At 42.8% G+C, this 15,000-nt stretch overlaps 1 protein-coding gene across 16 annotated transcripts in view; it reads right to left on the bottom strand.

The window, feature by feature from the left end:
• CREM (cAMP responsive element modulator) overlaps positions 1–15,000 on the bottom strand; it is a 120,603-nt gene that overhangs the window by 62,151 nt on the left and 43,452 nt on the right. For 9 of the 16 annotated variants that reach the window (XM_075587757.1, XM_075587751.1, XM_075587758.1 and 6 more), the window contains 2 exons: positions 13,156–13,298; positions 6,142–6,330 (listed from right to left, as the gene is read on the bottom strand). In XM_075587757.1, the coding sequence (XP_075443872.1) occupies positions 6,142–6,330; positions 13,156–13,298 (332 nt within the window). Of the gene's footprint in view, positions 1–6,141; positions 6,331–13,155; positions 13,299–14,238; positions 14,402–15,000 lie in introns of those variants that run through there. The other 7 variants (XM_075587756.1, XM_075587762.1, XM_075587766.1 and 4 more) reach the window with 3 other exon arrangements.

Here is a 15,000-nt window from a genome sequence, read left to right as displayed (position 1 = left end):
TTTAAGGACACTCCCTTTAAGTACACTCGCGAGTAAGGACATATCGCCCAATAGGCAAATGGCAGCTCGCGCATGCGCCTGTCAGCACGTCCTGAACAGCAATACCGGCTCCCTACCTGAACCGAAGTTGTGCGCAAGCGGGGAGACTGTAGAGCCTGTTACACATGCGTTATTTACATCACTTATGCACGTATATGACGATTGCAGTACAGTACATGCATCGAGAAGTGGAAGAAAGGGAGTGCTTCACTTTAAGTACATTTTCGCTTTACATACATGCTCCGGTCCCATTGCGTACGTTAATGCGGGGTATGCCTGTATACACACAAGTGTATATAATCAAAAAAATAACTTAAACCAAGGGGGAAAAAATTATATACAGGGGAGAAAAAAGTAATACCCAAAATGAGTAGTCAGAACAGCAAGATGCATGGAGTAGCTATGGTCATAGTTCACAAGCAAACAGAAACATGGTTTTGCATAGTTGCAGAGTGCCAGTACTGGAGGAAAATCCAGACACACATAGGTGTAAGTTCCACATAGACTGATAATCCCAGGCAGCAGGGGAAATAATACTCAGCTGTCACAGGTTAGCGAAGGGGATCAGTCCTAGGTGATTAGGCTCCAGTGTTTGCTCGTAACAGGTCTAAAAAATCCATCAGCGCTGCATCAAACAATAAGAGTCACGCCAGGAAAATCACATGTAGCTGCCAATAGCTAACACTCAACGCGTTTCAGCCTTGGGGGCCTTCATCCCGGAGTGATTAAAAAATAGTGGAGGCTAGCTAGGCTTTATACCATGTTCTATCAGAAAATTTGCATCGTCGTCACATGTCCTCAGCCAATTACAATTAATTTAGCAGAGGGCGGCATCATCTGTACAGGTGCCCAAATTGAAGCAATCAGTGCTGATGCATCTAGGGAAGGGGAAATCCCCAGAAGCAGTGTTGTGACTCTCTTATACATGCGCAGACACTCCCAGTTGTGGCGTCCGATCCAAAAGTCAAAGTGACGTCAGCGGAACAATGTAAACGCAGAGGCAGCATATGTAAAGTTCCTATCTCCTGGCTTATAAGCCATAAGTGACATCATCAGATCATGATATACTGGCACATGCAGCATGTTTATCTAGATGCTAAAAGTCAGGAAGTGAGAGATACATAGATGTTAGACACTCAGGACTCAAATATAGCATACACACATTCAAATATATAAATCAAAAAGAAAAGGAGGTGGGGGGAGAAAGGGGGGGAACCCCGCAATACATTATAGTGAGCAAATATAAAATAAATAACTAGTAGTTTAAAAAGATAAATAGTAAAACAGAGGAGGGAAAATAAGAAGGAGACAGTGGAGAGGACAGACAGCTCAGCATATACAGTACAGAAAAAAATGAACAGAACAATGCTGAGATCCTGTAGATCCCCAAGTTAAGCTAAGTAGTAAGTCTCACATAATAAGATAATAAGACTATATACAACTACAGAAACATAGCAAACCCAAGGGAATCATTCATTCCCTTGGGTTGCATGGTATTGAGAAGAACAATCCAGCGGCATTCCTTTTTAAGAAGGGCTTTTTCTAAATCCCCACCCCTAATGCCAAGGGATACTTTATCAACTGCGAATGCTGAGATACAAGTACTATCTGAGGCATGACACTGTAAAAAGTGTCTTGCCACAGAAGTGATTTTTTTGAAGTTATCCAAGTCCCGCTGAGCTGATCTGATGTTCCTAGAATGTTCTAATATCCTGAACCGAAGTTCGCGGGTGGTCATGCCTATGTATTGCAGTTGGCAGGGACAGGTTAAACAATAAATGACTCCCTTTGATTTGCAATTAAGGGTTTAGCCAATTTTGTAGTTTTTTGTTTGATCGCTGTTGGAAAAATTGTCGGTCTGCAACATCTATTTACAGGCCGAACAATTACTACATTTAGAAAAGCCCTTTTTTCTAATCGTGAGGAATGTCTCGCTTGTGTGGGGAATATAATGACTGTGTACAAGGCGGTCTTTCAAATTGGGGGACCGCCGGCTTGTTAAATTGACCCTATCACCTACTACATCCCTGAGTTCCCCATCAGTGCATAGAACAGGCCAATGTTTCTGGAGAATAGATTTAAGATCTCCCCATCTGTCATTATAGGTACCAATAAAACGAGTTTTAAAATCACTGGACTTCTTTTTTGGTTGTAATAATGTTTCACGCTTATTCATCACACTATGTTGATATCCCTGATGAATATTTTTCCTGCTGTAACCTCTAAATGCAAATCTATCACGCATCTCAATAGCCCTAGACTCAAAGCATTCCTCTGTAGAGCAGTTACGTTTTAACCTCAGAAATTCACCAAAAGGAATGCCCTGAATCTGATGCTGCTGGTGGAAGCTGGAGGCATGCAAAATGGAGTTGGTAGAAGTAGACTTCCTGAAAATGTCCGTACCTATATTACCAACACCATCTATGAAAATCCTGAGATCCAAGAAGTCAATCGATGTGGAGCTGGACTTACAGATAAGTCTAATGTTGAGTTTGTTGTGGTTGAGCACATCGACGAAACTCCTAAACTCCACAGCAGAGCCCTGCCAGAGAATAAGAATATCGTCGATGTATCTCAACCACAACAAAACATGCGAGGTCAAGTGAAGATTTTCCTCGCAAACAAAAAACTACAAAATTGGCTATACCCTTAATTGCAAATCAAAGGGAGTCATTTATTGTTTAACCTGTCCCTGCCAACTGAAATACATAGGCATGACCACCCGCGAACTTCGGTTCAGGATATTAGAACATTCTAGGAACATCAGATCAGCTCAGCGGGACTTGGATAACTTCAAAAAAATCACTTCTGTGGCAAGACACTTTTTACAGTGTCATGCCTCAGATAGTACTTGTATCTCAGCATTCGCAGTTGATAAGTATCCCTTGGCATTAGGGGTGGGGATTTAGAAAAAGCCCTTCTTAAAAAGGAATGCCGCTGGATTGTTCTTCTCAATACCATGCAACCCAAGGGAATGAATGATTCCCTTGGGTTTGCTATGTTTCTATAGTTGTATATAGTCTTATTATCTTATTATGTGAGACTTGCTACTTAGCTTAACTTGGGGATCTACAGGATCTCAGCATTGTTCTGTTCATTTTTATCTGTACTGTATATACTGAGCTGTCTGTCCTCTCCACTGTCTCCTTATTTTCCCTCCTCTGTTTTACTATTTATCTTTTTAAACTACTAGTTATTTATTTTATATTTGCTCACTATAATGTATTGCAAGGTTCCCCCCCTTTCCCCCACCCCCCTCCTTTTCGATTTATGTATTTGAATGTGTGTATGCTATATTTGAGTCCTGAGTGTCTAACATCTATGTCTCTCTCACTTCCTGACTTTTAGCATCTAGATAAACATGCTGCATGTGCCAGTATATCATGATCTGATGATGTCACTTATGGCTTATAAGCCAGGAGATAGGAACTTTACATATGCTGCTTCTACGTTTACATTGTTCCGCTGACGTCACTTTGACTTTTGGATCGGGACGACTCAACTAGGAGTGTCTGCGCTTGTATAAGAGAGTCACAACACTGCTTCTGGGGATTTCCCCTTCCCTAGATGCATCAGCACTGATTGCTTCAATTCGGGCACCTGTACAGATGATGCCGCCCTCTGCTAAATTCATTGTAATTGGCTGAGGACATGTGACGACGATGCAAATTTTCTGATAGAACATGGTATAAAGCCTAGCTAGCCTCCACTATTTTTTAATCACTCCTGGATGAAGGCCCCCAAGGCTGAAACGCGTTGAGTGTTAGCTATTGGCAGCTACATGTGATTTTCCTGGCGTGACTCTTATTGTTTGATGCAGCGCTGATGGATTTTTTAGACCTGTTACGAGCAAACACTGGAGCCTAATCACCTAGGACTGATCCCCTTCGCTAACCTGTGACAGCTGAGTATTATTTCCCCTGCTGCCTGGGATTATCAGTCTATGTGGAATTTACACCTATGTGTGTCTGGATTTTCCTCCAGTACTGGCACTCTGCAACTATGCAAAACCATGTTTCTGTTTGCTTGTGAACTATGACCATAGCTACTCCATGCATCTTGCTGTTCTGACTACTCATTATTTTTGGTATTTGCTGATCAGGGTATGAGTTTGGGTATTACTTTTTTCTCCCCTGTATATAATTTTTTTCCCCCTTGGTTTAAGTTATTTTGTTGATTATATACACTTGTGTGTATACTGTATAGGATTATTGATGTCTTACTTTTCCTTGTGCCTTTAGTTACACATTATATTTTGTAGCGAGGTTTTTTTCTCCAAGGGGTTTTTTCTTTGTTCCATCTAGCTTTTTTGTGTTAATTTATATTATTTATCTGCAACATTTTTTAGACACAATTTAGTTATTGGTTCATTTATTAGCATCTATCTTGAGAGAGTCACTACCTATGTATTTTCAGCTGCCATTAGTATGTTCATGTTTTTAAGTTAGTGTTTCTTGCTGCTCTATTAATAAAATCTTGTTCATTATCTGCTTTGACAGAGCATCTGGGTCTTTTTGCTATATTCTATATTATTATTTTGGTGGTATATTATAGAGTGCTATCTAAGGGGATTGTCTTTGTCTCTTTTGTGTGTTTTATAAATGTACTTATCCCCCAGCACCAGCAGTCTACCCTAATTATTTCATTTCTGACTTTTTGGGTTTATTTTTTATACTTAATTAGTCAGTGTTATTTGGGGACTGGTTTAACCACTTACATATAGTGTGAGCAACATACTTTTTTGTGTGTTTGATATATATATATATATCTATATATATATATATATATATATAGATATATATATATATATATCTATATATACACACACACACATAAACAGTATTCGACAATTAATGATAACCACACGCCAATGGCGAGGGCATTTAGGCTGCTGCGGCTCTGAATTCCCCTGTTCACGCCAAAATTTTCAAATTTTTTTTTTTAAAAGAAATAAATAAATCCTCTCCCTGATTGGTCTGACGGAGGGGGCGCACGCAAAGTTGGTTGCTTGGCTGCTGGATCCAGCGCGTCCCTGTCAGGCCACTTTTCCCATCGGGCCGTGCCCGTGCGGATGTCCCGCGCAGACCCCCACATAGCCCCGATGTCCCGCACATGCCCGCGCAGGCCCACACATAGCCCCGATATCCCGCACATGCCCACACATAGCCCAGATGTCCCCCGCAGGCCCCCACATAGCCCCGATGTCCCCCGAAGGCCCCCACATACCCCGATGTCCCCCGCAGGCCCACGATGTCACCCGCAGGCCCCAGATACCAACATGCCTCTGGTGAGTGGGACTCCCCGCTCCGTTTCTTGTAGTGTGTGTGTGTGTGTGTGAGAGAGAGGGTGTGTGTGTGAGAGAGGGTGTGTGTGTGTGAGAGAGGGTGTGTGTGTGTGTGAGAGAGGGTGTGTGTGTGAGCGAGAGGGTGTATGTGAGCGAGAGGGTGTGTGTGAGCGAGAGGGTGTGTGAGCGAGAGGGTGTGTGAGCGAGAGGGTGTGTGTGAGTGAGAGGGTGTGTGTGTGTGAGAGAAAGGGTGTGTGAGTGAGTGTGTGTGTCTGTGAGTGAGTGTGTGTGTCACCCTCTCCCTGTGTCACCCTCTCCCTCTCCCTCCATAACTTAACTAATTTACCTAGTGTATGCTGTTTAACATCTCCCTCCCTTCCCCCCCCACCTTTCCCTAAAAAATCTTACACAGGATGTCTTTATTTTTTAAATCTGATGCTTCACTTAGACGTTATAAGCAGTTGAAATAGTAAGTGTCCAGGGGGTTACAATGAAACTCTCTTAAGAGCCCAGCTTGCTTAGGTAGCCAACAGAAAGCCCCCGTTTCAGTACAAAAAAAATAAAGAAATACGGGGACTCCTGCTTAAAGGTGGCATTGCATGCAAGATGGAAATGTGTACAACAAAAGACGCGGGGGCCCAATGCTACAAGATGGAAATGTGTCAATTCATTGTTTCAAAATGTTAAGTTTTTACAGAACTCTGGATTGATTATTGCATTAAATATTGGCCTAATGGATTAAACCAAAGTACTGTAACAATAAAATAATATAAAATAATGTAACATTTTGAAAAAGATATTCCTTCATAATGTCTTACCTTGTACAACAACCTGGCTCCCTGGTACGTAAAACTGCTGTGTGCCATCTGCAGACTGTGTTGCATACTGCACAATAGTAGCTCCTTGCTGGGGATTTCCTGAATTTGCCATTGTTAATGTCTGTAATCCCTGGACTCCATCTGATGCTGAATTAGCAATCTGAATGGTTCCTCCTTGGGCTATAGCAACTTAAAAAAAAAAAAAAAAATACATAAACAAAATGTCTCAAGGAATAAAACATATAAAACAAATCAATTTGAAGTCAAATCTTGTGTTGAAATCCTCGCTCTCACACACGCAAAAAATATGCAATCTAGAGAACACAGTGGTATGCAGATTTTTAAGTGACAAAGAATTAGTTCAAACAAAAGTATAGGTTGGGTTACATAAACATTCAATGGGAGTTTCCGTGGATTAATGTCTCGATCCTCACTATGGCAGTTTAATGAATGAATGACCCTCATTGTCTATGTGGGCAGAAGTGAGTGTGTAGAAAATGACTGTGTATGTGGGCAGAGGTGAGCGTCCAGGGACATTTAAACGCGGCCGTTCCATCTCCAAGTCGCTGCACCAGTTTAGCCACTGGACACTTCATCGCCTGGACAGTTCTCCTCTGAGACATTTCACCACCACCATTTTCCCACGGCTGTCCTAACCTAATATTAAGTTAATTCAGGGGCATCGGGGGGAAATGCAGGGGGATCCTAACCCCTAACATTAAGGTAAACAGGTGGCAACAAAATGGTCAAGGTGAATTGTTGCACAGCGGCTAACTAAAGGGGTCAAAACGGCTGCAGTGAATTGTCCCATTGCAGAGGAAAGTGTGTAGGAAATAACAGTGTGTATGTGGGCAGGGGCACAGAGTATGTGAACAAGAGACAATAGAAAGGCTGATAAAGCCTAGCCCGTCGGTCGCTATCCTTCATCACAGTATAAGTCCTGTTAGATATAGGCTCTGTGCAGGATAAACTCTTTCATAAGGCCTAGCCTGTTATTGCAGCCTGGATGCATCGTTACTGTATCTGGGGACAGGCTTAGCAACAACCTGAAATCGCACAACCATTCCTTGCTTGACTGGATTCTCTCCTCAAATCCCAGCAGAATCCAATCCTCTGGCATCCTTCCTGACATTTTCAGTGACCATGCAATAATGTACTGTGTAAGGAAAATCAAACCGTCCCAATCAAGCCCTAAAGTTCTCCTCACTAGAACATGTAGAAACTTTAACCCACAACAGTTTCTGGATGACCTTACCAACTGCCCTTGGCACAGAATTGATTTAATTCCCGACCATGATTCTGCGCTCGACTATTTCCAATCAGAGTTCTTAAAACTCTGTGATACTCATGCTCCTCTACGCAGAATAAGGGTACTGGGCCCACCTTCCATGGGTTACACCTGACCTTATAGCACTCTACCAGTTCAGGGATGCCTTGTGGAAAAGCTACAAAGTAACTTGCACTACCAAGGATCTCAATCACTACAGATGCATGCGGAACATGTGCACAAGGCAAACAAGGCATGCAAAAGCACAATATTACTCTGATAATCTCCTCCAGAATACATCAAACCCAGCTAACTTCTGGAAGGTTATCAACATATTCCAGCCTTCTAACCATCAACAGCCAAGTAATATTACTAAGGGGGATATTACTCTGACAAACCCCACCGACATTGCAAATGCATTCAATGATTACTTTGTGAGGTGTGCTACTAACTTATTAGGAAAACGCAACCCAAACCACAAACCTGAATCTCAAACTGGGAGTACCAATATAGCCCCACCCCCTCCCAACACAGCCCACAATTTTCAATTTGGCCCAGTATCCGAAGAGGAGATTACACAATCGCTCCTCAAATTAAAACTAAGCAGCCAATGTGGACCTGACCCACTACAATCTAGGTTCCTAAGACTTGGTGCCCCAGCAATTGCCAAACCAATTGCTTCCATAGTCAACTCTATCCTGACTGCAGGCCATATCCCTAAGACCTGGAAAACTGCCAGAGTTGTCCCAATCTTCAAAAGTGGGGACAAAAACACTGTCTCAAACTACAGGCCAATCTCCCTTCTCCCAATCCTATCCAAAGTCATGGAAAAATGTGTCCACTCCCAATTAAGCGATTACTATAACAAGACAAATTTCCCTAGCCAATTCCAATCTGGCTTTCGCCCCTAACACTCTACTGTAACTACCCTGCTAAAAGTTTGCAATAAAATCCAGTGTGGAATGGAACGGGGTCAACTCACTGGTGCAATATTTCTAGATTTTGTAAAGGCTTTTGATACTGTTGATCATGCTATCCTGCTTAACAAACTCAAGAGCTCTGGAATAGGGAAGCATGCTTTAAACTGGTTTCAGTCCTACCTATCGGGTATATCCCAACATGTGTCCATCTCAGGCTCTAAATCCAACCCCCTGGATATCACCTGTGGTGTCCCGCAAGGCTCTGTTCTGGGGCCCCTACTCTTCTCAGTGTTCATTAATGATCTTCCCACAGCTTGTAAGGAAGCCTCAATACACATGTATGCAGATGACACAATCCTATATGCACACAACCATAGCCTCTCTGACCTTGAACACATTCTTCAGTCTGACTTTATGAAACTCGAAAACTGGATTTCCCAAAACAAACTGTTTTTAAACACTGACAAGACTGCAACAATGGTATTTGGGACCAAGACTACATTTTTAAAGCTTCCAGTGACTGAGCTCCAGATCAGAGCCAACGCTTACACCACCCTAACTCCTGTTACTAGTTTTAAATACCTGGGCATATGGTTTGACTCCCACTTAACATTCGGGATGCACATTGATACCCTGACATCCAAAACCTATGCCAAACTAGGTGTACTTTACAGGAACAAATCCTCCCTAAGCCTGCTGGTCAGAAAGCGTATTGCACAGCAGATGCTAATGCCAATTATCGACTATGGAGACATAGTATATGGCTCGGCACCCCAAACCCACCTTGGCAAACTTGACACCCTCTACAATTCAATTTGTCGTTTCGTTCTCCAATGCAATTACAACACACATCACTGCGAAATGCTCAAAGAACTAGATTGGTCATCACTCGAGTCTAGGCGCAAAGTTCACCTTTCCTGTCTTGCATTCAAATACTTTCTGGGCAAGCTACCCAACTATCTGAACAAGCTTCTCACCCCTACCACATGCAGCACTTATCATCTGAGATCTGACTCCAAAAGATGCTGGTTAATTGACCAGCACCTGGCTGATTAGAGGTGTTAGTAAAAGCCTGCCTCTGAAACAGGAAGTGAGACTCCTTAGCTCACATGTGAGCTGAACTAGGAGACAGAGCAGAGGTTCCTGAGTCTCCCAGGTGAGACTGACCGAGAGAACACAGATCTCTGGAGCTGACAAATAAGACTTCTAAACCTGGATGCTGATTATCCGGAGAAAAGGCAGCAACCCAGCAAACAGGTAAGACTTTATTTTCCAATGACTGTTGTCTATATATACATATCTATATGACTTGGGCTGATGAATAGCTTGGGTAGCCACCCAGTTAAAAGGGCTGGAATATAAGGATACATATATGCCAAAGTGGGGCAGGTTTTGTTTGGCTCACTATTTCTCTTAAGTTGCTCTTTGCTGTGTTTAAAGCGACAGCCACAATAAAGCCTTATTTAATTTCACCTTAAAACAGTATCCATTGTGTACCTCTGCACATGTCCTCTTACATAAATAATGTATACCCTGTGCAATTATGTAACTGTATTTGTAACCATGTATTATTTGTCATTAACTATGCCCAGGACATACTTGAAAACGAGAGGTAACTCTCAATGTATTACTTCCTGGTAAAACATTTTATAAATAAATAAATAAATAACCTGAGGGTGTCTGTCTTGGGGGGATACTGGCTGGGTTACATGAACTAAATGTGATGCCTGTCAGTATCAGACCTGCCCTGTTATGGAGCAGGGTTACAAGCCACACCCTGGAGATAGATACTGACACTCTCCCAGAAGTTAGACAGTCTGTCTCCCATCCCGATGTATGATCCTGTGTGCCATCAGGGATAAAGGAGCTTGATGGGGCATACAGGGCCTTATACAAGGGGATTGTTGCTCCAGAAGTATGGATGCTGTGAACCTGTCTATGCATTTATAAAACCACGTTGGACTATATCATGTGGCTATTTTCTGGGTCCTTATATGAGTGCCAGTGTGGACCATCCTGGTTACACCAGGATCCTCACTGGATGGAGGCGCTGCAGCATTGAAGAATAGTACCAAGAACCTGTCCTGATGTCTAGCCATACCACCGCGGAGTATCTCAAGACCTCCTGTTACAGCTGCACAGGTATGCACCGCACCAACAACACAGGGTAGCAGCAAGATCTCACACAGGGTGGGGGAAAAGGTGCTACACATACAAGGTGGCATGAGTAAAGGAAAGACAGTTTGCATTAAATACAAAGACTCAAAAAACACATTTTGAGAAATGTTCATTTTGTGAGATCTAAAATGAAGTTAGGAAACAAAATTCTAAATTGGTATGACAGATTTATTTCAAGGCATTAAGTAATGCCATGTCAGCTATTGTGAATGCATGGGATAATACTAGAGGTTCCCATTTCACTTTCTAACAATTCTTTTTAATACTAGGTTAATTCTACAGTGTATATTCACCTAAGTGCGGCTGTCTGGGCCGTTTTCGGACGAAAATTCCCATTGAAGTCAACCCAAACAGCTGCTTTGGTGCATAAAGAATAAGGCCTTTTGTGCAGTTTAACCACTGTAAGACATGTGAATACAGCAAGTATGGATATGTGTGGAATACCTGCAGATGCAGGTACACTTATAAATATTATATCTTTGCTGTACTTTGTGATCCAGTGCTAATGTTGGATATTTTGGTGATTAGCTGGCACAAGCTTATCATGAATGCGTTTTCAGCAACACATCTAAGTTGGAACATAGATGCACACACACACAGTGACACACACAGTGACACACACACACAGTGACACACACACACAGTGACACACACACACCACCTGTGCTGCCTCTACTCTGTCTGGTCTGGTGGCTCTGCTATCTCACCGACACAGTAGGTAAAATGCCGGCTGCAGCCCCATTAGATGGGAGCGGTCACGTGACCACTCCTCCGCTCCCCCAAGCGGCAAAATTTCAAACTTGCCTGTCTCTTCTGATTTTCTCAGCCTCCGCACGCATCAGCACACATTAGCACGCATGCGGAGGGAGAAACTATAGCCGCGCTGATTACAGATGCAGGGGCTTTGTGCATCTGTTAGCGCGGCTCAGCCCGCCTCAGCGACGCTGATTCCACTATGTCCTAGGCTTAAGACTACATTCTTTCAAAAAAAACTTTGTCTCTGGACAGGTAAAATATTATATATCTCATGCTAAGAATAAGAAGCATCCCCCAATACATGCACTAGATTATTACTAGATCTTCACAAGCAGTGCCTACTATCAAAACATTTTTGATTAATTATTGGCCCATTGATAGCCAGATTGGCAATCAGTGTCCCCCGTTGAGGCCCTGTTTGTATTGTAATGTTTGTTTTATTGAATTGTGATTTTATTTTTTAAGCATCAAAAATGGGCAAAAGCACAAGTAGCCTGTAGCCATATTTAGCTAGTATTGCTTTTGCCCATATGTGTGTGTGGTGTTGGGGGTAGAGGGAGTGGGGGATGGGGGTAGTTGTCCCGGGTAGGCAGCGGGAGAAGTTCACCCCTTAACTACCAAAGCGGTTACTAACCACAAAGGTAATTAAGGGGTTACTGGCAAGTATCTAGCTTTTTTACTTTAATGTTGGTGCCAATAAAGACAAAGATGAGGACAGCTTCATCCTGGCAGGGGTAAGTACAAATTTTATTTATTATAGGGTTGCTGGCTGTGTGTTTTTAAATGGGCAAAGGTGCTATTAGCCATATAACGTTGATTGTAATGTATTTGATTGTACTGCATTTGATTGATTGTATTGAGGGGGTGGGTGAAGAAGTGGGTAGCGGGAGGGGTTAACCCCTTCATTACATTAGCGGTAGTAACATCAAGGTAATTAAGGGGTTAACCCCTCCCGCAACCCTCCTGGGAGGCCTAACCACCAGTACTGGGGCAACTACCCCATTCACCCACTCACTTTACCCCAACAAACCGGTTACTTCTGTTAAACCCCTTCATTACCTTAGCAGCTGGCCACTAAGGTAATGAAGCTACTCTTATTATTATTTTAATTACATAGTATTGAAGTAGGGGATTTCCGGAGCTGAACCACATTCATTTCAGGTCCGGGGAGCCCCCAGCTCTAATACTATGTAATTAAAATAAAAACAAAGCAATTGCCTGTTAAAGCTGTGCAGCGAGAGGGACCGATTCTGTCTGCTCTCACTGCACAGCTCTTCCAACTGGTGCACAGTGGGAGTTCCATTCAGAAGCAGAGACCCCCGTTGTGTTAATCCTGATGGAAAATTCACCCCTGCTCTGCACCTGGCTGTGATCACTCCAGCTTGGTCCACAGTTCACCCGCTCAAGTGCAGGGCAGGGTGGAGATAAATCTGAGTGCATCTGTACACCTAGTGCTTTAGCGCACTTATCTTTGTAAATACCCTTTTCTGTTTTGTGTGTTATATCATTTAGTGACTGTGCTCTTTTTACATGAAGTAAAAGAGAAGTGGCGCCAGTACTGAACCATGAGTCAGTTCATTTAAAATTATAGCTCAATCTGAATATGTTACATTTATGATAACTACCTATCCTTAAACCAGTTATCTTGTTTAATACATTTAAATCAGTTAAATAAACTTTTACCATTCAAACCAGAATGTCCATCACCAAAGAGCACAACATGGCAAACTATTGCAAAAAAAGAAAAAGGTGTATCTTTAAATTCAGAAATTCTAAACTAATGAGTTATGAGTGGTCATAACTATTTATGACATGATTATTTAAAGCAGTACCCTATATGTGTGTATAGACAAACACACAATAAAGTACTGAAACATCTACCCAAATACATACTATATTGTCCAGTGCTTGTTTGATAAATTGATGTAGGCACCGCCATCGTAGTAAGGGCAGACTGGGTTCCTTCGTCGTCAGAATTCTCTTCATCAATCCTTGGAATCACAGATACATCAGAAGACAGCTCATTCAAAATTCTTCTAAAAGACACACAATGTAATTAACGATTTTAAATAAATTAGGCTAGAAAGTCAGTATCAAGCCAATCCAGTAATTTGTCCTGTATTATAATGGAAGTAGAGAGAGAGAATCAGGTCTGGCCTGTTATGATTCTTGTAACAGAATCCTTTTCCCAACTTCTGCTTATTCTAAAAGGATTTATTAAACGTATTATATACTTATATACATACATATATGTACATATTATCATCAGGTACATTTCTGACCAACAAAATGCTTTTATTTGTGCGAGCTTTCGAGATACACTGATCTCTTCTTCTGGCTAGTCACATTCCAAGATGCACTGTTTTTGAGTAAACCCCTTGCCTGCTTTATTCAATGTAACATCGCCGGAAGAAGAGATCAGTGTATCTCGAAAGCTCGCACAAATAGAAGCATTTTGTCAGCCACAGAACGGTATCGTCTATTCATTTTTGATTATATATATATATTTATACTATAATTCTAAGTTGGATTCCGTCTGTCTGTTTGTTTGTATGTCAGAAGCATCGAAATCTCAGAAACGGCACCACGTAGCACAACGAAACTTTCATGGTACATTCTGCTGCGGATTTGTAGGTCAACGCAACTATTTTGAGCTTCCAATGTGACTCACCTCCCAAATTATGGACATTCTAAGTTTCACTTAGCTGTCCAGCAATAATGTTAGAGTAGGAGCAGGGGGCCTGTTCCTGTGTCCCCACTACCATCGGCGGACGACTCAGCCCTCCTGTTGCTAGCAGGTATATGCACCATACACCCTGTAATGGCCCCTATCTGCGATTGGGTGCGGGAAACACCGTTACACATATATAAAAAATAAATAAAAGAAACTGTCTGTCAGAGCCATAGCTCCAAGACCGTGAAACCTAGACACCTGGAACTTTACATGCATACTAAGGGGACCCTATAAGTGTGCACCTGGTGTTATTTATTATTTTGGGACGGTCGTTTTTTTTCTCTCTGCTGTTTTTAACTGCTCCGTCTCTGATTGGTTGTTTCCTCTCCGCGAGGGTGCTGATTGGTTGTTTACTCTGCACGAGGCCACTGACTGGCCTCTGCTTTGCAGGGAGGTATGTGATTGGTCGCCGCTCTGAGATTCAGGCCTTCCGAACATTCCTTAGGGTGAGGGGTGTAAGACAGGGAGAGGGAGAGGAGGGAAGGTTACTGAGGGAGTGCGTCAGTGAAGAGGTGGGTTTCACTTTAATTTGGGGTGGGAGTCTCAGTGACTGGGGACGCAGCCACTCTCACTGGACGGTGGAATTATTGATTAGGTTAAAGAGGGCGCTATTATCGATTGATACCCTGTTTCAAGTATGCAATTGAAAACATGAGTGTGTGTATGTATATGTATATATATATATCCCGACAGGGGGAAGGCCCGGGACCTCGGCAGGAAGGCCCACATAGTCCCATGCCCTCCTCCACCATTGACTCTGGGCTCCCAGTCTGTTATGGCCCTCTCTTTCCCCAGGCCCCTACCCCTCCTTCTCCCCCCCCCCTCCCCTCCTCCCTAGGTCAATGCTCATTCCCCCGGCTTACACTTTACCTCCCACACCCTTCCAGGCCCATGCATACTCCATCCCACCGGGCCCATACCTACATCCACACCCTTCCCCCAGGCCCATATCTACTCCCTCCAGGACCATACTATCCCTCATTTATCTCCTTCTCTCCACCCCT

Source organism: Ascaphus truei, chromosome 2 (assembly GCF_040206685.1).
Source record: "Ascaphus truei isolate aAscTru1 chromosome 2, aAscTru1.hap1, whole genome shotgun sequence".
NCBI classification, from domain to species: Eukaryota; Metazoa; Chordata; class Amphibia; order Anura; family Ascaphidae; genus Ascaphus; species Ascaphus truei.
This window is presented reverse-complemented; position numbering and strand designations above follow the sequence as displayed.